The 23,224-nt window shown below is 46.2% G+C and overlaps 2 protein-coding genes across 3 annotated transcripts in view; one reads left to right on the top strand and one right to left on the bottom strand.

Moving 5' to 3' along the window:
- GSS (glutathione synthetase) overlaps positions 1 to 5,956 on the top strand; it is a 26,532-nt gene extending 20,576 nt beyond the window's left edge. For both annotated transcript variants that reach the window (XM_012804125.1, XM_003788119.2), the window contains exons 9-13: positions 94 to 160; positions 2,715 to 2,909; positions 3,381 to 3,462; positions 4,811 to 5,000; positions 5,446 to 5,956. In XM_012804125.1, coding sequence (XP_012659579.1) covers positions 94 to 160; positions 2,715 to 2,909; positions 3,381 to 3,462; positions 4,811 to 5,000; positions 5,446 to 5,569 — 658 coding nt within the window. In that variant the 3' untranslated portion in view covers positions 5,570 to 5,956. The remainder of the gene's footprint in view (positions 1 to 93; positions 161 to 2,714; positions 2,910 to 3,380; positions 3,463 to 4,810; positions 5,001 to 5,445) is intronic.
- A 167-nt stretch (positions 5,957 to 6,123) lies between these two features.
- The window catches only part of ACSS2 (acyl-CoA synthetase short chain family member 2), a 41,219-nt gene continuing 24,118 nt past the window's right edge, over positions 6,124 to 23,224 (bottom strand). The window contains exons 3-18 of the mRNA XM_003788117.3: positions 22,278 to 22,369; positions 22,013 to 22,116; positions 21,686 to 21,758; positions 21,336 to 21,411; positions 21,061 to 21,175; positions 14,530 to 14,667; positions 13,346 to 13,516; positions 12,912 to 13,045; positions 12,593 to 12,725; positions 12,455 to 12,511; positions 12,194 to 12,274; positions 10,430 to 10,538; positions 8,537 to 8,605; positions 8,033 to 8,209; positions 7,351 to 7,425; positions 6,124 to 7,215 (exon numbers count right to left, since the gene is read on the bottom strand). Coding sequence (XP_003788165.3) covers positions 7,088 to 7,215; positions 7,351 to 7,425; positions 8,033 to 8,209; positions 8,537 to 8,605; positions 10,430 to 10,538; positions 12,194 to 12,274; positions 12,455 to 12,511; positions 12,593 to 12,725; positions 12,912 to 13,045; positions 13,346 to 13,516; positions 14,530 to 14,667; positions 21,061 to 21,175; positions 21,336 to 21,411; positions 21,686 to 21,758; positions 22,013 to 22,116; positions 22,278 to 22,369 — 1,732 coding nt within the window. The 3' untranslated portion in view covers positions 6,124 to 7,087. The remainder of the gene's footprint in view (positions 7,216 to 7,350; positions 7,426 to 8,032; positions 8,210 to 8,536; positions 8,606 to 10,429; positions 10,539 to 12,193; positions 12,275 to 12,454; positions 12,512 to 12,592; positions 12,726 to 12,911; positions 13,046 to 13,345; positions 13,517 to 14,529; positions 14,668 to 21,060; positions 21,176 to 21,335; positions 21,412 to 21,685; positions 21,759 to 22,012; positions 22,117 to 22,277; positions 22,370 to 23,224) is intronic.

Below are 23,224 nucleotides of genomic sequence, written 5' to 3'. Positions count from 1 at the left end.
CCAAATTCATTTTAATGCACCCTGAAATAGATAAAACCACTTAATAGATCATTTATAATTTAACACAGCAGGTTTCTCTATCCTGTGTTCTAGGGAGGGCCAGGAAGTTGCTGTGGTTTACTTCCGGGATGGCTACATGCCGAGTCAGTACAGTGTACAGGTTAGTATTTTCTGTTAGACTTTTCTTTGCCTCCTGGGACCTCCTAGCACTCCTCAGAGGCCCCACTCAGGCATCACAACAACCTGGGTTTTTCTCTGAGTTTAGCTTCAGTTCTTCCTCAGGGAACTCGCTTCTGGACCTTCCTATCTTCCCACAAGCTTTTTGCTACCTCTTACCCCTAAATGCATTGTCTTCGAGAATTTGAATCCTCAGGAATCCACAGTGCTTCAGTCACTCACTGCTTCCAGAGGTAAATGTTTAACAACCATCTTTCTGACAGAAAAAAAAGCCCTAACTTACACCATTTGCTGATTTCTACAGTGTAAATAGTCCCACCATAGCCAATTTTGAGCTACCCATCTTAATTAATGTCTCTGAACATAGAGTTGTGCAAAGATGGATACAATCAGCCTTGTAGTTGATACAAACCAATTGCAGCATACTACTGACCATTTTCTTTTTGACAACCCTCTTTTTTATCTGAATGAGAAATTTGTCATCTCCTCATTTATGTTAATGAGTCCTGTTCCCTCATCTTGCTGTCCTACCATATAGTTTCAAAATTATTTTCCTCACCTGACATTTCATTTAACTCCTACAACTACCCTGTAAAACGTATAATTATCCCCATCATACAGATGGAGAAATTAACATTTAGAGAGATGTAGAGGTTTGTCTAGGGTCCCACAAAAGTTCCCAGGGTTTGTGACTCTCAGGCTGATGGTATTTCCCAGTAGCCATAACATGATTAGGCTAAGCTCTGCTTTCAGGTGGGGGAAGATAAAGGAGGAAGTAAGTTAGGAAATACTATAGGCAGTGATCTTGGGGTCGTGAACCTGACTCTGCCTCTGTGTGCCCATGGGCAGATTCCTGACCCTCTCTCTCTCTGTTTCTGTGAACTGAGGGAGCTCTTTCCATGTCCGTAATTCATCTAGGATTCCCCCAAGTGGTGAGCTTTGTAGGGGACAGCTCTACAGAGGTCACAACTCTAGAAGGCCCTTTCCCCTAGAGAAGTGCTTAGCAGCGGTGGGAACTTGTTGACTAGAGAAGAAACTATCTATTGGGAAAATGGATCCAGGTTTCAAAACAGGACAAAGAAAACTTAAAGAGAGAAGAGGCTAAGCTAACAAGGAAAGTAGTGTATAAGAAGGTGGATGTTTTCAGGGAACTGAAACTCAGACCAGGTTTAGACATGGAGACAGATCTGCAAGGCTTAGTGACTTGCCAGGTGACCCTGGCAAACTCCCTGCTTATCTCTGGGTTTTGCTTTCCCTGCTTCTAATATAATAGAGGACTTCTCTGGGCTTATCTCTAGTATTCTGGGTACCTGTGACTCTGCCTAGACTACCAGACTAGTAGTTAGGTGGCTAGGGTTATTGGTGAAGATCAGGTAAAGGTTCTACAGGTGGACCAATTGCATTGAAAGACAACCATGGGTAGGTGGGTTGTTCCTCAGGCCATAGCTTTGATCTTGCTGTGGGCAGTTTGCTGTGATCTGGAGCCAAGAACAGACTGTTTCCCCAGTGCCTGAGAATGGGACCCAGAGCTGTGAAGCATGATCCTCTGCTCTCTCCCTGCCTCTTATTCTCTTGACTCCGGGCACAACCGACCATTCATGCTGTGATCACCTACTTGCCCGTCTTTGCTCTTGGTGTTATTGGCCTGAGTACCCCCTTTCCACTGAGTCTCACCTATTAAGCTCTACCTATCCTTTAGTAACCCACTCAAATTTCACATTATTCAACAGCAATTACATTTATCGAGCACTTATACAGTGCTGGGAACTGTGTTAGACACTGAGAATGCAACAGAAAACAAGGCAAACAATGAGAGTCCCATCGTTATGGTGCTCATGGTCTGGTCATGGGTATGGGCATCAGAAAGTATGTAGAAATAGAAAAGAGTGTGTGTGTGTGTGTGTGTTTGTGTTTTAGTTTCAGGTAACTGCTTTGAATGAAATAACAGAGTAAGAGGAAAATTATGGAAAACTGGTGTTAAATAAGGTAGTCAATAGAGGCTTTTCTGAAAAGGTGACTTTGGGCTAAGACTTAAGGATCAGAAGGATGCAACTATCCATGGATAAAACTAAGAGGAAGGGAATTTCAGGCTGAGGGAAAAGCAAAGGCTCTAAAGAAGGAATGAGGTTTATGATTTGAGGAATGACAGGTGTATAGCTAGAATGTGGAAGCGGGGGGATGGGATGGTACAAGGTTAAAATGACAAGACCTAGATTCTACAGGGTCTAGTCGGATCCTGTAGACTGTGATAAGGAGTTTGGATTTTATCTGAAATACAGCAGGAAGCTGAGCTTTTTAGTTATAGTTATGTATCATTGGGTGAGAATGTGAGCCCCCTAAATCCAAGAATGTTACAGATTCTCACAGATTCAGAGAGATCTCACAGATTCACACCTGCCTCATAAGGATGTTGAAATGAGCTGGGGTGGTAATGAATGTGAAGATATAAAGCATGTTACCTGGAACCTGATGGGTGTTCAGTAAAGGTCAGCTGAAATAAAATAACACAGGATTCCTTTGCCATCTTCCCTCTCCAGAACTGGGAAGCACGCCTGCTGCTGGAGAGGTCACGTGCTGTCAAGTGCCCAGACATTGCCACTCAGCTGGCTGGGACTAAGAAGGTACAGCAGGAGCTGAGCAGGGTGGGCATGCTCGAGATGTTGCTCCCTGACCAGCCCGAGGCGGTGGCCCGCCTCCGTGCCACCTTTGCTGGCCTCTACTCCCTGGACATGGTAAGTGGGCAACCCATATCTCCTACTACAGGCTTCCTATGTGGTAGAGACCTGGAGCCCAATGTGTTGGGGGAGACTAGAGCTAGCCCTGTGTCTGGCATTGTGATCTGGGTTGGTTTTGTTCTGGGAAACCCATGGAGCTCTGAGGAGAGGAGCAGCCTAATGATGGAAGGACAGAAGCTGGAATCCATTGTAAGTTTCCTCAGCAAAGGGAAAGATGAAGATGGTAACCAGAAGGAAGAATATCTGTACTTACTTTATAGGCTGCCTGCTGCAGAGTCCTGAGTTATTGCTGGAGAAAGGCCTGTTCTCATTTTATTTCTGCTGCAGGGGGTTTGTTGGAGGTCACAGCCAAATAGTAATTGTTCTCCCCTGCTCTTCCTCTGATGTTGTTCTATACAACCAGCAGGACCTCAATCCTTGCCTCTTTAGCCTTAAAACCGCTAGTTACTACTTTCTGTGTCCTGCCAGGGTGAAGAAGGGGACCGAGCCATCACTGAGGCCCTTGCTGCCCCTAGCCGGTTTGTGCTAAAGCCCCAGAGAGAGGGTGGAGGTAGGTTGATCTCCCTCTTCAGGGCCACTCAATGAAACAAGCTAATAGGTTATCACCAGTGCTTACCACCATTTGCTGAGAGCACAGTCCCAGGCATGGGGGTACTAGAGGAACTGGTATAAGTCCTACCTTGAACAGTATCCCCCAAGACTCTGACCAAGTGCTATGGAGCACAGAAAAATGTGATTAATGAACATTGAAGGATTTGGACAACTTAAGTCTCAGGTGCCTGGGGGGAAATTGTGGGGAAGCAGGGTTGGGGCATATTAGGAAGTTGGAGAGAATATATATGTCTTCCTGCCTAGTTTGAAACTCCTTGAGGGCAGGGATTATGCCTACCTCACAGACCCAGAGAAGATTATTTTTTAACATGGATTTAAGGGGTCTGTAGAAGTTCCCAGGTAGAAAATGGGAAGAGTATTCCATATAGAGGAAACAACCTCAAGCAAAGGCACTGGGCCATGAAAGCATGGTGTGTTTGGGAGATTAATGAGAAACTGGTGAGGCTAGAGTGGGAGATGGGAGTCAGCAGGGATTTGGGCTGGATAAGATGGTTGGGGGATCTGATTGTAAAGGACAATGAATATATATTAAGAATTGAATTTTATCCAAAGAATAATGGGAAGCCATTAGAGAATGTTAAGCAAGGAAGGGATACATCATTGATGTAGAATTCAAGTTGTTAGCAGTGATAGGAACTTGAAAAACTTACAATGTTTTAGCCATTGTAGACGTCCTAGAATGAGGTGAGACATTGGTGGCAGAGAGACCATGCAGGAGGCTGGCACAGTTGTCCAGGAGGGCAATGTAGAGGACTGGGCTAGGTCTACAAATGTGGGGCACAAACTAGAGAGACATGTCTGAGTTAGTGCCAGAGGTAATAGAGAGGGAGACGTGTGGAGTTCATGTGGGGAGCCCAGGGGACATCCATGTGATGTCTAGACCAGAGAGCTTATGTTAAAGATTTGGGAGCTAATAATTTATATGGTATGGAGCCTTGAGAATGGAAGAGATCTCCCTGAAAAAAAGTACATGAAGGAGAGAGCAAGGGTGGAGGGCCAATTCCCAGGGAACCCCAACATTTTAGAGGAGAAAGAGCCAGTATTAGAGGCCGAGAGGGAATAGCTACAGATAAGTAGGAGTACAATGTGGTAGAAGGTGTGTTCACTTGCATAAGTAAGGGTTGTCCTGTCAAGGTGACCTTCCCTCCTTGGCAATCAGATGTGTCCAAGCTTCACTGAGCTGGTTTCAGGAACTAAACCTGCTGACCTGCCCACATGGCCCCAGAAGTGAGGGCATGGAGTGGAGGAGGTGAGCAGAAGGTCCAGGGTGACCAGTTTAATTGCAGGTAACAACTTGTACGGGGAAAAAATGGTGCAGGCCCTGGAGCAGCTGAAGGACAGTGAGGAGAGAGCATCCTACATCCTCATGGAGAAGATTGAACCTGAGCCTTTTTGGAATTGCTTGCTACGGCCTGGCAGCCCTGCCCAAGTGGTCCAGTGCGTCTCAGAGCTGGGCATCTTTGGGGTCTATGTCAGGTGAGCCAGGCAGGAAGAGGTCCTTCCACTACCTCCCTGTGAGAGTGCTAGCCAAGCAAGCCTCTTAGAGGGAACACTGGACAGAATCTGGAATCCTGAGCTTCAGTCTCAGCTTTGCCAATCTCTAGGTTTGTTACCTGTTTTCTTTCTCCTAAATGAGGTCCAGGACCTAGGACCTGTCCACCTCACAGGGCTATCAGATGCAGCCTAGATGAGAAGTGCTTTGGAGCTATAAAGGAAATTCCAGATAGTACCAAGAGGATTGAGAAAATATGTTCTGGCAATCTAGGACTAGAAAGAAACTCCAGGAGAAAGAGAAACTAAAATCCTAGCACTTTCTTGAGTATAGTCAGTTACCCTCATCCTGCTCAGCTGCAACCAGGGAAGGTTCTGGGTTTGGGCTAAATCCAGGTGATATTGTATGTCTCCTGTCCCCATTCTATAGGCAGGGAAAGACACTAGTGATGAATAAGCACGTGGGGCATCTACTTCGAACCAAAGCCATCGAGCATGCAGATGGTGGTGTGGCAGCAGGAGTGGCAGTCCTGGACAACCCATACACTGTGTGAGGAGGGTACAACCAGGCCAGCTCGGACTTCGCTCAGGGGCCTCCTATTCCCTGTACTTGGCATTCCTCTCCTATCCCTCTTGAGGGGCTGTCCTCATAGAAGGGTAAATGCTGATACCTTCTCTCAGCTCTCCATGTGAGTACCAGAAAAGCTATATTTCCCTTAGATGAGATCTTGAGGCCCCCAGATCTTTGGGATGTGGGTACAGCTGAAGGGAAGCTGCTCTGAGGTAAAGGGTCATAAACCCTACCCGCTCTTATCAGCCTCTCATCAGCCTTTCCAATGAGTTCCATTGCCTGACTTGGGATAGAACCGAGTGGTAGGAGAGGAAGTGGAGGGGCATAGCCTTTCTCTACCTCTGCCTTAAATAAAACTGCATTGCTGATTTGGCGATTCCTTGCTTTGTACATAGAGGGGGGAGCTGTAATCTAGGTCAGCCCACTTAAGGTGACTGGAGCAGGGGCGGTGAAAGAGCTATAATAAGGGTTTCCCTAGACCCAGACCATGTGTCCCTGCTGGGAGCCTAGGAAGAAAGACAATGATGACAGGTCATCACAATTGTGAACTGGCTTTAATCATTTTCCTACTTAGCTCAGGGACTTGTCAAAGGGCTCTGAGTGAAGCCCTGTAGCTCTGCCCAAACTAGAAGTTCTGGAAGAAAGATATTGGGGTAGTCTAGGGAATGCCACTCCCCATTTGCCACACAACTCAGAGCAGCTAATGGGTGTACAATCTAACTATGCAGATAACTAAGAAAACAAGTCACCACCTTCTTGAGGTCACAGACTTTATTCCTACAACCATAGGGCTTGACCATGACTGGGGCAAAAAAAGAGTTTCATCTTTTTCTCATAGGCAGGGCTCTGTCCAGCGGAAGGCAGGAACAGAGTACAAGGAAGCAAGCTCCTCTGGCTCTAGAAAAAATATATCTACTCCTTCAAAGCAGCAGATTCATCTGAAAACCCTTTGGAGACTAAACCTGTCCACACGGCCCCTGGCAGACAGTACTGACACCTGGCATAAAAGGGAGTTCAGACCCAGAACAGAAGCAGCAAAGTATTTAAAAAAATAATAATCAATTATTTCTGGACTCACAAACCATTATTTCTAAGGGCAAGTGCATGACCAGCATAAGGACTGGTGCTTCCTGAGAGAGCTGACAGGATTACACAGTTGTCTCCCTGCTTTAGTTAGTCTAGGCCCTCACATACCCTCTGAACATTTAACTTGCAATGGAGAGGTAGCCTTTATATCTCTGTTCTGGGCTGTGAGAACTCTTTGCAGTTTGGGGGCATAGCAGTCTGAGGTTGACCTGGGCCCTGTCCCTTCTGAAATGGCAGTCAAAGAAAGTTTTCTCCGCCTAAGGACAAAGCTGGTTTCTAGTCCCAGACAGCTGGTCAAGGGAGGTGTAGTGTGGGTCAGCCTTGGCCCTCTGCACTTCTGAGGCAGGGGAGAAAGGATGGACAAAACTTCAGAGAGCCAAGCAAGGGGAATCCTGGGTAAAGGACAGGATCTTGTTCACTGTGTAGTCAGGCACCGGTGGCTGAAGAGGTGATTGATGACAGATGGGTCAGCTACAGTAGATGTGTCCCCAAGGTCATGGTCATTCTGAGCAATCTTCCGAAGTACTCGCCGCATGATTTTTCCTGGGGGACCATATGCCTCTAGTTACTTGATGACAGCACTGACCCACATGAACCCTGCCAAAGGCTTTCATCCACACACACCGTGCCACTACCAGGCCTTGGCCCATCCCAATCCCTAGAGACTTCTGAACATACCTGAGCGGGTTTTAGGCAAGCCAGGTGCATTCTGGATATAGTCTGGTGTGGCAATGGGGCCAATTTTTTCTCTAACTGTAACCAACAAATCATCAAACATTTCTTTAGCACCCTTAGCCAGACTTCCAAAAACCAAGATAAAGATAGCTTTGTTCCCCACCTGTTTCCTCAGGGCCTGCCCACTCAGTCATTCTCAGGTTCACTTCTCTCTCTCTCTCCCGCTTCCACTCCCACACCCCCCTCACACAATGTTTCTTTCCTCTTCATTTTATCTTAACCCGCCCTCATGGAACTCAGGTTCTAGAATCATCCTGCTGGTTTAAATTCCACCTTTCTAGCAGTGTGTGGTCTTAGAAAAGTAATTTAACTCCTCTAAGTCTATTTCTTTATCTTTAGAATGTGGGTAACAAAAGGATCTGTTTCACAGGAAAGATTGTAGGGATTAAATGGAGTAATGCATTTAAAGTACTTACCCTGATGGATGACACAAAGTATTCTAAAAATGTTGGTTATTGTTATCCCAGTGGAGAATAAATGGGAAGAGGGCAATCAGCGCATGGGACCCCCTAGGATCTGTTCATGGTTTGGGGGACAGCTTGCTCCAACCCCTCTCCCCAAACTTGCAGTGATAACTAGGCCTTCAAGACAAACTCTGTAGTCCCTGCCCAGGGAGGCTCCTCACTCTGCTTCTTGAGCTCCTCGGTGAGGGTGGGGCTGAAGGTGTGGCCATCACACAGGGTAACAAAGCAGTAGAGGCATTCGCCCTTCACAGGATGAGGGTGGCCCACCACAGCTGCCTCTGCAACAGCCTCATGTTCCACAAGTGCTGACTCCACCTCGGCTGTACTCAGCAGGTGTCCTTGACAAGGGAAAGGCAGTGCCATGAGAGGGAGCCCAGCCTCTGCCCCAGGCCTTGGTCCATCTATCTGTTTCCACAGGGCAGTCAAATGGAGAAGGCCCTTCATTTATTCCACACATATCATGCTTCTAGTCACCCCACCATCCCAGTTCTCTTCCAGGCACATTCCAGTGTTCATCACTCTTCCTCCAAAACCTTGGCCCCAAACTGAATGCCACATTCCATACATGGTCTGGCCAAAGGACACTCCTGGCTCTCAGAAAGCTTTGGCTGGAGTTTCCAGGGGAATAGAGCTAAAGAGATAGGAAGGTTGTCCCCGGTCCTCACCAGATACATTGAGCATGTCATCAATCCTGCCAGTAATCCAATAATAGCCATCCTGGTCCCGGCGGCAGCCTGGGAAGAAATGCACAACATAATAAATAACCCACAGTAGGACACCTGGTCCGTATTAACAAATTGCCATGCTCACTACAATAGCCTTCTAACAAGTCTTCCTGCTTTCCTTCTTGCCCAATGATATAGCCAGCATCCAAGATATCCCCACTGATCTTTGCCTCTTGGTATTCATAGCCCTGCCCCATATTCTTTCTCATTGTACTAAGGTTTATCTATGTGGTCAACAGAGTTTGGCTAGAAGTGATAGGCTATCACTTCTGAGATCAGTTTATAGAAGACACCATATCTTTTATCTTGGTTGCATTCTCTCAGATCATTTGCTCTGGGGTAAGTCAGCTGCCATGTTGTTAGAGGTCCATGAAGTGAACTGAGGATTCCTGCCTAGGTCCACAAGAGTGAGCATGAAAGTAGGTCCTCCAGGCTCAGTCAAACCTTCAGGTGACCGCAGCCCCTGTCAACAGCTTGACTGCAACCCACAAGAGACCCTAAATGAGAACCAGCCAGCAGAGCTGCTCACAGACTTCTAATCCTCAAAAACTGTTTGAAATATGCTATTTGTTATCTTAAGCTGCCAACTTTGGGGGGCAATTTGTTCTATGGCAGTAGGTAACTAATATACCCACCTAAAGTCTATTCTCCATAAATTAAGCAAAGTTATTTTCTAAACAATAAATCAGTTCTTTTTTTTTGAGACAGAGCCTCAAGCTATCACCCTGGGTAGAGTGCCGTGGCATCACAGCTCACAACAACCTCAAACTCCTGGGCTTAAATGATTCTCTTGCCTTAGCCTCCCAAGTAGCTGGGACTACAGGCACCTGCCACCAATGCCTGACTATTTTGGTTGTAGTTGTCATTGTTTGGCAGGCCAGGCTGAATTTTAACCCGCCAGCTCTGTTGTAAGTGGCTGGCACCTTAGCCGCTTGAGCTACAGGCACCACCAGTAATAAATCAGTTCTTATCACTCCCCTGTTTAAAACTTCTAAAGGTCTCCCATCATACTTTGAATAAAATCCTGACCATGGCCCATGGTATATTAACTACCTCTATAATTTCATATAATAGTCTTCCCTTTGCTTGCTACACTCCATTCTCACAGGCTTGATTCTATTTCTCAGACATTTCAAGCTTGTGTCCCTCTGCACAGAACACTCTTACTCTAGATTACCCATGGCCTGGTTCCTTTTCACCCATTAGGTTTCTATTCAAATGTCACTTCAGAGAAGCCTTCCCCAATGATCCCATGTACAGCAGCCATCACTATGTGCACTCTTATCACATTACTCTGTTTATTTTTCTTCATAGTGCTTATCTCTGTCAAATATAGGTTTATCAACTTGTTTGCTGGGCTTACTCTCTCCCTTTGCTAGACTGCTGGGCTTACTCTCTCCCTTTGCTAGACTGCAAGCCCCATGAGAACAGAGATTTTCACTACATTATTCATGGTAATATCCCCTGTGCTTATATCAGTGCTTGGGCACAGCAGATACTCAAATATGGGCGAATGGATCAGTGGATGAACAGATAGACAAAAGGCTGCAAACATAGGGACACACATAATAATACACACTGCCACATGTCCCATCTCTTTCAACACAGGAGCAAGGAAGAGGGAGACCTTTCCTTATACATCAAATCTCAGATGGCACCATGCTGAGACTCTTCCTGCAATAACTCAATCCTGCTTTTACAGTCTTCTCCAGATACTGACTGATACATAGGATATGTTCTCTGTTCTTCACCCCTAATCAACTCTTCCTGAAAATGGATGAGAAAGGTACATGTCTTAGTAGGAGGTGTGGGATGGGGACAGCCAAGACTCACCATCTCCCGTAACATAGTACCCAGGGAACTTCTTAAAATAGGTGGTCTCAAAGCGTTCATGGTTCCCATAGACTGTGCGCATGATCCCTGGCCAGGGCTGCTTGAACACCTGGGGAGTGAGGAAAGTATGGTGATCACATCTGCTATACTGTCTCACTGGAAGACAATCACAACTTTGCTAAACCTGAAGGAAAGTATCCAGAATGCCATTCCTGACATGTAAGATAAAGTGCAGGCTTTAGAGATAGACGATCCTGGCTTGGAATCCCAACTGTACTACTTGCTAGCTAGGTGACCTCAGGGAAGTAACTTTATCTCTCTTAGCTTCAGGATCCTCATCTGCAAATCAGAAAATAATTTCTATCTTCCAAAGTTATTGTGAAAATTAAGTTAACAGTATGTGGAACTTGTTTTCCACAGTGTTTTATTAGTGACAAGCATTTAGTAAATTTGAATCTCCTCTTGGGAAATACCTCAGGAAAGCAGATCCAGGATGATGCAAATGAAAACAGTCGTATAAAAAAGTGGGACCCACATACAAGTAAATAATTATTGATGAATCAACAAAATTCTGGGGCAGCAGATTGATGGGATGGATAGAATTCTAAGCTAAGAGTGATAAGGCCTGCATTTAAGTCCTTCCCCTGCTTTTGGGAAAGTGAATGGAGTGGGGTGAGGGGTGGCTGGTGAGGTTCCTACAAATACCAAATTATTTTTAAAAAATTTTTATTTTTTTATTATTATTTTTTGCAGTTCATTATTATTTTTTGGCTGGGGCCAGGTTTGAACCTGTTACCTCTGGTATATGGGGTTGGAGCCCTACTCCTTGAGCTACAGGCACTACCTCAAATACTAAATTTAATACAACAATCACAACAGCCAGTGTTTATCTATTACCAACTATTATTAATAAGTTCTGTGCTAAGGCCCTCACATGGATCATCTAATTTAATTAACCATCCATAGGAGACAACTGTGTTACTATAACCCTATTTTACAAAGGAGAAAATTTAGGTTCAGAGTAATTAGGTAACTTATCTGAGGTCACAGAAAGGCCAGAGCCAGGATTTGAACCCAAGCAGGCTGACTCCAGAGTTTACATGATTTTGTACTATGTTATAAAGCCCCCTTTTCCTAGAATGTTTGTCAAAGGAAGAGTTGGTAGTATGTCTTCCAGACCCAAAAAGGTACTATCAGGAATCTGAACAGATTCTAAAAAGGCCCTTATAAACTAATGGGCCAAAAGGCAGAGATGTAGACCAAGTATCCAGAGGATTTCCTCTGAGGGTCTTTCAACAGAGAATAAACCCCCAAGCATGAAGCTTCAGCCCTAAGCAATTACCAAAGAGAGATTAGGTTATAAACATGGAAGCCAAGTACACTTAGTGGACCCTTCCCCTTCTTTTCTTTTTTTTTTTTGGAGACAGAGCCTCAAACTGTCCCCCTGGGTAGAGTGCCATGGCATCACAGCTCACAGCAACCTCCAACTCCTGGGCTCAAGCGAGTCTCCTGCCTCAGCCTCCCCCTCCAACTCCTAGGCTCAAGCGAGTCTCCTGCCTCAGCCTCCCAAGTAGCTGGGACCACAGGTGCTCGCCTCAATGCCCAACTATTTTTTTGGTTGCAGTCATCATTGTTGTTTGGTGGGCCTGGGCTGGATTTGATCCCGCCACCTTAGGTGTATATGGCTGGCGCCTTAGCTACTTGAGCCACAGGCGCCAAGCCAACCCTTCCCCTTCTTAAAGACTGCTAAGGCTAGGGCCTTACCAGATAACCTTCAGCTTCACCTTCCAACTCTTCCCCAGATTCATTCAGGATTGCAGGAGCTACACCAAAGAATGGGAAGGTCTAGAAGCAAACAGGGGACAAACCCAAGAAGAAGAATGAGGCAACTTTGAGTCAACTCCCAAGGAACCCCAGAGCTCCAAATTCCTCATGTATATCAGTTTAGTCTCCCATTGTTTAACTTGGCCAAATGCCCCAAGATGCCCCTACTTAGCCCAGACCAGCCAGGGGAGCTTCACTCACAGCAGAACCAGGCTTCATAGGTGTGGCACCAGGGAGGGGAGTCAGCATGTGACCGCCCTGTGGAAGTCAGAGATCAGAGGTTTGAGTCAGTCTTCCCCCACTGTTCCTGAGCCCCAGCCTTCTGAACCCCTCACTCACTGTCTCTGTTTGCCAGAAAGTGTCCACGATGGCGCAGCGCTGGGCACCTACCACCCGGTGGTACCAAAGCCAGGCCTCTGGGTTGATGGGTTCACCCACTGTGCCTAGTACCTGCAAAGAAGCCCGGCTATGCCTTGGGCAGGGAAATGGAAGAGAGGAAGGCTCTGAGTACCACTGAGAGCTAGGATATACATGCCCAGGCTCTTGTCCCCGCCCCTATTCAAGGTCAAGGAGTTGGGAAAATGGAAAGAGACTGTACAAAGGCTAGCACTCAGCTCTGAGGGATATTCATGGGGCAGCAGCTAGGGAGGGGGCTCACTTGGTGACAGGCTCATCTCCATACTTCATAAGCAGGCGAATGGCTGTGGGTGCTGTGTAGAACTTGGTCACCTTGTATTTGTCCACGATGCTCCATAGGCGGCTCACATCCGGGTACGTGGGGATCCCCTCAAACTGATCCCAGTAAAGACTGGTCATTTGCAGTCCTTTCCAATAGTCCCTCCATTCCCCTATCATTCCCTCAGGTTCAGCATCTTGCCCTTTCTGACCAACTGTGTCTTATCAGATAAGCCAAGAGACTTTCCTTATTAGGATACACAACCCCCCACCCCAGGACTTCTTTCTCCAGGAAGCATCATTGTCCAAATCCCCCTGCCTCTAGACCAAGTATCCTTGGGAGGTAGTCACCCAGGATAGTCTTGTCCATTCCTGAGCTTTTGGCCAGGTGGCCATGAACCCCAGCTCCCTTCTCACCAAAACACTGGTGGCACCATTGGCCAGTGGCCCATAGGTGACATAGGAATGGCCAGTGATCCATCCAATGTCTGCTGTGCACCAGAACACATCCTCCGCGTGGAAGTCAAACACATACTTGAAGGTTGTGGCCACATACAGCATGTAGCCTCCAACTGTGTGAACCACACCCTGTGGGAACAGTAAGGCCTCAGGTTGAAGCCTGTCCGCCCCCACTGACCACTAAATAGAGGCGAGGCAGAGAGGGAGGAAGATTCTCCTCAAGGATTCTGGCCCTGCCAGCACCTCCTTCACAAAATCCATCTCTCTTCCATCTCCTTTCTCCATGCTCTCATCTCATCTCCTTTATCACACTCCTCATATCACATATGTGTATCAGTCCATCATTCATACCTGCAACCTCAGATGGCATTTTTCAGAGCCACCCACATAACTCCCACACACATGAACACTCCTAGTACACTCACATCAAATGATCTCTCTATTGTGCATCTGTGCCCATACATTCAATTACACAGCAGCTTACTCATCCCTACTCTAACCCTACCCCATCTCCAGGAAGGAGAGGCCAAAACTGTATTTCCAAAGGCCCATTAAGGGATATTCCAAAGTATGCAGAGAGAACTTAGGGATTGGGTAGATAGAAGGGAGAGTGACATAGCTTTCAAGTCAATAGAAGAGTCAAGAGTTTCCTTAAGTATTTTTAGCTCCTATACCATGACCTGAAAGAGGATTAGATGTTCATAGTGCACCATGTGGAAGGAATTGAATTGTAAGAATTCAGAGATCCCTATTCCCCACCTCTGACCTTGAGGTACTGGGACAGCTCTCCGTCAACCACACCATGTGGGCATGGGGAAAGAACATCCATGTCCTCCACATGGACTGATCCTTTCTCCCTCCCTTGCATGTCCTATTGCTGGAGGCTCCTATCCAAGCTCTGCCCCTGCCTTTACAACCCTGGTATCAATAGCGTTTCCCAGAAAGACTGGGCACCATGAAAGCCCTTACTCAAACTGTCTTACTCTGGGCCTCATCACATAGTAATTAAGGATTTATGTTTTAATTTTATTTAGAAAAGGTAACATTACATTTTTGAAACTTAAGATTGTAGAAAAAATTCATAGTATTACATGCTTTCTGAGAAGCTCACTTCTCACCTCGCTACACACACATAGACTTGCCTTAGGTTTGCCTGTGGAGCCACTGGTGTACAGTATGAAGAGTGGGTCTTCGGCATCACACCACTCCGGCTCACACTCATCCCCTGCCTCTTGCATGAGTTCATGCCACCACAAGTCAACCCCTTGGTTCCAAGGGATCTGCAGTAAGAGAAAGACATAAATGGAAAGGGTAGAACTGTGAATAGCTCAAGATGGGGGCACGAGATAGCCTTACCTGGCATCTGGAGGGACTGGGGTGGGACAGGCAGGTGGGAGTACAAGAAAAAGAGGGAGGGCTCTGGGAGGAGGGGAATGGGGTAGAAAGAACAGAGCAGAACCCAGGCTTCCTGGTACTCCCATCATCCTTCCCCATCTCTACCCTAGAACTTTCCTTACCTGGCCTCAGGTTGAGGAGGGCCCTTTGGTTGGTCCCTTCCCATCCTTTAATTCCCAGCCAAAATGTCGCTTTTTTGGAAAGGCTTTACCTGAATGCTATTTGATAAAGTCCTTCCCCCAACTCTGCTATGATTATTGATCATAGTGCCATGTTTTTTTCCCCACACAGCACATATTTCCAGTTATTTTCTTTAGTTGTTTACTTGATTATTGTCTCCCCAACTAGATAGTGACCTTTATAAAGGCAGTGGCACGTCTGTTGTTCTCCCACCCCCTCCGCCATATCTCCAACATCTAGCAAAGTGCCTGGCACTCAGTAAATTTTTATTCGATGAATGACAATGCACACGCAGGTCTGCACACACACATAGGTACTATGGGATGAACGGCTCATCAGTAAGGATGCAGAAACGACACAATTGAGAAATGCAAAATTAGTTAGAGCCTGTGGGTGAGGCCGGCACCTGACCCTGTTAGTTAGAAGTGAAAGAAGTCAAAAGATCTTGGTAAAAGCATTTTTTCCTGCATGTCCAGACCATCCACAGCTGGAGATTCCTATTTGAGCCCTGCCCCGGTCTTTACACCACTGGTATCAACGGGGTTTTCCCAGAAAGACTTTTGCTTAAGGGCAGGTTCTGTTTAGCAGAGAGCTTTGCTTCAGGTTGATAGATAAGGACCAAAGTGAATTTCTCCTGGTAGACAGATATCCTTCTATACCTGAGTACTTTAATAATTACATCTGGGTCAGTCATCTTAAAAGTTCTCTAAACTCTCCTTTGAAACTATTTTTTTTTCCTAGCTATATCACCTATTTGGTTTTTTGTTTGTTTGTTTTTGAGGCAGAGTCTTACTTTGTTGCCCAGCCTAGAGTACCATGGCATCAGCCTAGCCCATGGCAACCTCAAACTCCTGGGTAGGATCTTCCTACCTCAGCCTCCTGAATAGCTGGGACTACAGGGCCCTCTATAACCCCTATTTGATTTTTCTTTTTCTTTTTTTTTTTTTTTTTTTTTTGCAGTTTTAGGCTGGGGCTGGGTTTGAACCCTCCACCTCTGGCACATGAGGCTGGCACCCTACTCCTTTGAGCCACAGAAGCCGCCCAGAGATAGGTGTCTTGCTCTTGCTCAGGCCAGTCTCAAACTGCTGAGCTCAAGCAATCCTTCCACTTTAGCCTCGTAGGAGGGCCCAGCCTATCTTAACCTCTTTGAATACCAGTTTTTTGAGTCTACTCTCTGCTGGGTAAAGTTAGATTCCCTAAATTTGTCCAAAAATTACATTGTCAGGCTCAGTGCCCGTAGCACAGTGGTTATGGCGCTGGCTACATACACCATGGCTGGCTGGTTTGAACCCAGCCTGGGACAGCTAAACAACAATAACAACTGCAACAACAACAAAATTACGTTGGCTTTCAATCCTACTTCTGCCATTTCCTAGCGATATGACCTTGGGCAAGTCACTTTACCTCAAGTCCCTTCTCTTAAAAATGAGGACAGTCATTCTTTTTTTTTTTTTTTTTTTTGAGACAGAGCCTCAAGCTGTCCCCCTGGGTAGAGTGCCGTAGCATTACAGCTCACAGCAACCTCCAACTCCTGGGCTCAAGCGAGTCTCCTGCCTCCGCCTCCCAAGTAGCTGGGACCACAGGTGCCCGCCACAACGCCCAGCTATTTTTTGGTCAGCCGTCATTGTTGTTTGGCGGGTCCGGGCTGGGGATTTGAACCCACCACCTTAGGTGTACACGGCTGGCGCCTTAGCCGGTTGAGCTATAGGCGCCGAGCCAGGACAGTCATTCTTATCCCAGTGGTCTCACAAGATTTTACAAATACCAAAAGAGAAAAGGATTATGTAGTAGACATCAAGCCTTAGATTGCCCCAAGTGATGGAGGCTGGGATGGTGAGGAGACTGAAGAATATCAGGAGCTATGGAGGTTAGTTTAGTGACCACTGGGAGACAAATTTAAGAGCAGTGAAGGTGGGAAGTGTTTGGGGTATGCTTTAGCTATCACAAAGCCCTTTCAGATTCACTAAATTCCTGTGGTTCAAGGGCCCTTACCGGCAGATAAACAAGGCATGTAAGAGAAACACCCTTAGCCCACTACAAGGATATATGCTCATTGATTATGTGCATATTTGGTTTTAAAACCCTGAAATGTTAAACACATACCTTGACAAATTAGAAAATGACTCTACCGAGGCCTCTTTCTGATTTGTAGTTTCTTGCATATGCATCATAAGAATGACAAGTTTAATTCCAGTGAGGGTACCATTAAAAATAAAAGAAAGAAAAAGGAGAGAAGCTGCCTGCATCTAGAAAACATAAGAACACACTCTATTTTTCTTTTTAAAGGGTTTTAATTTAATCTTTTTTTTTTTTTTTGGCCAGGGCTGGGTTTGAACCCACCACCTCTGGCATATGGGACTGATGCCCTACCCCTTTGAGCCACAGGTGCCACCCCGCACACTCTATTTTTCAATGGAAGATCTATATGAGTCTATACATACATTGTCACATGGATACTTTTTTCCTTGCCAAATGATCACTTGAGATGAGGGCATTAAAGTATTAAAGAAGTGTCAATATTGCTTTGGCTAAATGGTGCTGTTCTACAGTGCTGTAACCTGTCATAGAACAGGCACTAAGTATCAGTGAGGGCAAAGCATAGGTAAACTATAATGAGGGTATTCTTAGAATCTTATGAAATTGATTCCTCTCTGGGCGTGTCAGTGGAGAGCAGAGTAGAAGGGGCAGGGTACTTTAGGTGTGGAGCTGATAGCACCAGGAAGCAGAGGGAGCCAAGTTAGTGGAACAAACATTGGGATTAGGTGTGTGCCTATGAGGCCCAAGGCTGTGAACCAGGAAAAGGTTTGAATTTTCTAAAAGAGACGAGGAGTTGGCCTTTGTCCTTGGACCAGGATAGCCTCTGGGAAGGTAGCTGCCAGGTATGGAAGAGGAATATGAGGGAGCTCCTGAAGTGATGTGGGTGAGGAGGGCATCTGCAAACTGTGCCAGACTCTCCCTTGAAGATTCCTTAAGGATAAAAGGTTCGGAGCTCTGCTAAGATCTGCATCTTTGACTGCAATTCTCAGACCATAAACCAGGCATCCTCAAACTGTGGCCCGCCTAGGACATTTATCCAGCCCGCCAGGTGTTTTTGCCACCACTGCCTGTCCTGCTTAGCAGCTGACTCGTCCCGGGGCCTGCAGTCCAGCCCTCCAACAGTCTGAGGGACAGTGAATTGGCCCCCTGTTTAAAAAGTTTGAGGACCCCTGCCATAAACCTTTTTAAGCCTATTTTCCTGCTCATTGGTTTTTCAGTAACTGGTTGTTGTCACCTCCAAGAAACAAAAATCCAGGATCCTATCACCTATAGGTCTCTGGTATTAAAAATTAGTAGAGTTTTTAATTTCTTTTCTGGTCTCCCTTTTAGAAATGCTGGTCTGTCTGCTGTATTAAAGGGAAGCAAAAACAGATAACATTTATTGAATAGTTACTAAGAGCCAGACATCTTATATATACTAACAGAACCCTATAGGAGAGGTGCCATTATTATTCTTATTTTACAGCTAGGGAAACAGAAGAAAGCGAGTTTAAGTAACTTGTCCAAGCTGACAGAGCCAGGATTTGAATGCAAGTAGTCTGGCTCCACAACCTATAGTCTAAACCACTAAGTTTTTGAAAAAGGAGGGGCTTAGACCCCTGCCTGAGTTTCTTTTTTGTTGTTGTTTGGGTTTTTTGAGACAGAGTCCCAACCTGTCACCCTGGGTAGAGTGCTCTGGCTTCATAGCTCACAGCAACCTCCAACTCTTGAACTCAAGTGACCCTCTTGCTTCAGTTTTTTTCTATTTTTAGTAGATAGGGTCTCGCTTTTGCTCAGGCTGGTGGTGTTTGGGTTTTTTGACAGTCTCACTCTATTGCCCAGGCTAGAGTACCATGGCGTCAGCCTACTAGCTCACAGCAACCTCAAACTCCTAGGTTCAAGTGATCCTCCTGCCTCAGCTTCCCAAGTAGCTGGGACTCCAGGTGCCTGCTACAATGTCCGGCTAATTGTTTTTAGTAGAGATAGGGTCTTGCTCTTATTCAGGCTGGTCTCAAACTCCTGAACTCAAGCAATCCTCCCACCTCGGCCATCTAAAGTGCTACGATTACAGGCATGAGCCACTGTGTCCAATCCCTACCTGAGTTTTAAAAGGAAAACAGTGTCCCTAGGGAATCAGATCTTTCTCGATCATGCTGATGAGAATGGAGGAAAGGGGCTTATATCTACCATTAGCCTGAGAAGTTAATTACATATTTAGAATAATATACCCTGTGAGCAAAATAAAACCTAGAGAAATAGTGTGTTTTGTTTTAGTAAGGAAAGTGTTTTCTTTTAAGTGTGTATTATCATTTCTCCATTACTGAAGTCCAGAGAGGAGAGGAGACTTATTCAAGGTCATACAGCTAAAAATTGGTCTCTAGACTTCAGGCCCACTTTCTTCTCTATACTAATCTGTTCTGAATACCCACTTATGGATCTCACTTCTTAGAACCATTTACAACATTTTTTTCAGTTTAACATTTATCGTATCAGACAGTTCTATGTAGTTTGTAAATCCCAAAGTAGTATATGAATGTATTTAGGAATCTTCTTTTCTAGTGTTCTTTTTTTTTTTTTTTTTTGAGACAGAGCATCAGGCTGTCCCCCTGGGCAGAGTGCCGTGGCATCACAGCTCACAGCAACCTCCAACTCCTAGGCTCAAGCGAGTCTCCTGCCTCTGCCTCCCAAGTAGCTGGGACCACAGGCACCCACCACGACACTGGGCTATTTTTTGGTTGCAGCCATCATTGTTGTTTGGCAGGCCTGGGCTGGATTCGAACCTGCCACCTTAGGTGTATGTGGCTGGCGCCTTAGCCACTTGAGCCACAGGCGCCAAGCCTTTTCTAGTGTTCTTTATAAAACTTAAGTTTTCATTTTAATACATGTCTAACCTCCCAACTTAATGGTGAATTCCCAAGGTCGGAGTTTCTTCCTCTTCCACCTGCTCTTCAGCCTGTCTCTCTTGTCTATCTGCACAGTAAATGCTTTCTGACAGGTTACCTGGTCCCATCTTCTACAAAGGTCCTGAGCAGCAGGAATGTAATGAGTTCTGTTGCTGCCTCTCTAAGATCCATGCTTTATGCCAGTTCACAGAGGCAGCAACAGATATTTAATTTCACAACCCTTCAAAGTAGCTTAGATGGCAAGGGGCCCAGGGGCAAGAGGAAAGGGGGTTAGGTCTGGCAGTTTATCTCAGTAGGGCAAACAGGCAAATAGCAGATGGACACACCGACAAGCACACAGGGAAGCAGTGCCCAAGGCAGTGCAGAAACAGATACCTGGGGTCGGACTCGCTTGGATTTCTCTTTCAGCTTACCCTGTTAAGAGCCCATAGAAAGGCTAGTAAGCAGGGTTCAAGTTTACGAGGAGTAGGACAGAAGGGTCAGTATTCCCCAAACCCTCAGACTCCTCTTTCATTAGTCCTCCCAGCCTCCTTTTCTAGACCCTATACACACGAAACTCCTAATGCTAATCAGGATCTTTCCAACTTTCTTAAATTACACTATAACCTCTCTGGCCCCAAGATTACTCAGAGTCCCTTACATCACAGAATCCTAGTAACCATCTGGCCTTTGGACCCTAGAATTTTCATCCCTCATGCTCCTCAGACCTTGAGGCCATTATTGGGCTTTTCTATCATTCCCACCACAGGCACTGGATCCAAAGCTATTAAGAGCCAGGTCTTGTCATTAAGAGCCACATCTGGTCTTTCCATGGTGGGCATAGACCCCCTAGGCCACAAAGGTAGCCCAACTCAAGTCACAGCCCAGTAATCAAGTTGACTACATAGTAACCCAAGTCAGACATTTCTAGCCTAAGCCCAAGCTCTTCAGGTTCCCTGTGCCCATAGGAAGTCCCAGCCAACACAGAAGTCTCCCATGCAATCAAAGGCCTCTCTACCCACATTCAAGGTCAAAGTCTTCCAGCTCCCACCCTGCCCAGCCAGAGAAGCTGTTCCTAGGATTGCTCTAAGATCCTCAGTATTGTGATAAGGAAGCAAAGGAGGGCATCAGGAACTTCCTAGGAAAGAAGAAAGAGGCAATTTGAGCCCAGAGGAAGGCCTACAGCAGTGTTGGACTCACCTGCACATCTGGGCAAGGCCTCTTAACTGGGGGAGACTGGCTGGGGGAGTCACCCATGCTCAGCTCTGCACGCCCCAGGTGCTTGACCACAATGCAGCATCTCATTGAGAAACCCCTAGAGGAAAAAAAAAGCCCAGAGTGGTAGCCTGGTTGGCTCAAAGGGAATTTGACAAGACACACTCATATCAATTTAGGTTAGGGGGACAAAAGGAACCTGGCACTGGAAAAACGCTCAGTCAACCCAGGGCAGTAGCCAAATAGCTAAGTACACTTACTTCTCCTGACACTTCTCCAGAGCCTCGTCAGCCAGCTCCTTCAGATTCACAAGCTTTTCCCCCCTGTAGAAGGCATCTATGGGGAGCAACAGACATTCCAGGCCTAGGTAAGCACCACATTCCCTAGTGGACATGATGTCCACAGAGCTTTTCCTGAGTGGGCCTCTTGATTCTGGCTCTTCCAGCTGATTTGAGCTGACAGAAAGTCAACTGGAATGGGACCAAGAGAGGAAGGGCAGGCAATCTTTTCTCTTTATGCTGAGCAGCCCCAAATACCAACAAGCTGATTGAAGAACAAAGCTCAAGGAGGGGGGGAGTGTTCTGGAGAAGAGGGTAGGAGGATTAGTCACCTGTAGTAATGAGAAGGCTGCAACCAGAATCCAGGATCCTTTCACATAGAGACTCTGCAGAGAAGCCTGCAAACTAGGGAAGGGAAGAAAGACTGAGGGAGAGAAGAAGGCCCCAGGGACTGAATAAATAAGGAAAGGAGCTCAGGAAATCTTTAGGATCTCCAAACCAAGGTCCTAGAAGAAACTGAATAACTGATATGGACTTACGACACAAACATTCTAAACTCCTAAGTTTGTTATTTAAGACCTTCTATCATCCAGGCCCAACCTACTTCTCCAGAGCCCCATCCCCCACCCTTGTCCCTTTTTACCAGCCCAAATTCCTACCACAATGGAGTGCAAAGCCCCAAGGCGGACACATGCCAGCATGGCCACCACAAGCTCTGGAATCATAGGCATGTAGATGGCCACTCGGTCACCCTTCTGAATGCCTGCAGGTAAGACACAGAACATGGACCATGAACCCTTTCTGCTGCTACGTGCTCCCTCCCATCCAGCTGGGCCCCCCAACTGGCTTTTTCTCTGCTGTTATTACCAGATTCCTTCCATCCCTTGGCCAAGGCCAGGCCCCCATTCCCTTTCCCACACTCACCCTGTTTTCGGAGAACATTGCTGAACTGACACACTTGGATCAGAAGCTCATGGTATGTGATCCGGGTAGTCTCCCCTGGCTCATTGCCCTCCCTGAGATATACCAGAAAGAACCAGTGATTAGGGGTGCAACTTTTTCCCCAAATAAGAAACAAGAACAGTCATAAAATCCATCCAGTAACTTCAAAACTTGGTACTATCCTACAAGGGTGAGCCATCTGCCACCACACCTTGAACTGACTGGTCAGATATTTTGGCCTTTCCAGATACTTTATATATATGTTGTGTATCATTGGAAAATACACTGTCCATCTCTGAGAAAATGAAATGATAGTCCCTCTCACTCATCCTAGGGAAACACAGATATGATTCTTCCTGAGAGTATCAAGGCTGCATTGGTGTTGCTCAGAATAGTCTCCAGATCACTTGCACCGAATCATCTATGAAGGAAGTAACTGAAACCTAGAACGATGCAGTAGCCTGGCCAAGGTCACACAACAATACGTGGCAGAGCCAAGAATAGATCCTCAAATCTTCTGATTTCAAGCCAGGACTCTTTGCCTCATCGTGTGGAGGACAAGGACTGGCAGGGAAGCCAGGTCTATTCTTACTAATGGAAGCAAAGAGCACTGACTTACTGATGGACTTACTTATAGTCCTTCTTACTAACAGAGGTTACACAGAAGATTATCAGCCTCTTTCCAGCTCCTGGCTCCATGAGTCAGTTACTATCCTCTCTTTGGCTTTAACCCCTAAGGAAAAGAGAAGCCACACACACAGAGCTTACTAAAGTGAGAAGAAGCAGGGATTGAGGAAGCTGGCAAATGACCCTGAAGGCCAGAAGCAGAAAAGCAGTTTTTTTTTTTTTTTTTAGAGACAGATTCTCACTTTGTTGCCCTTGGTAGAGTGCTGTGACATCACAGCTCACAGCAACCTCCAGCTCTTGGG

Source organism: Otolemur garnettii, unplaced genomic scaffold (assembly GCF_000181295.1).
Source record: "Otolemur garnettii isolate 467f Iridium unplaced genomic scaffold, OtoGar3 scaffold00025, whole genome shotgun sequence".
Lineage (NCBI taxonomy): Eukaryota > Metazoa > Chordata > Mammalia > Primates > Galagidae > Otolemur > Otolemur garnettii.
This window is presented reverse-complemented; position numbering and strand designations above follow the sequence as displayed.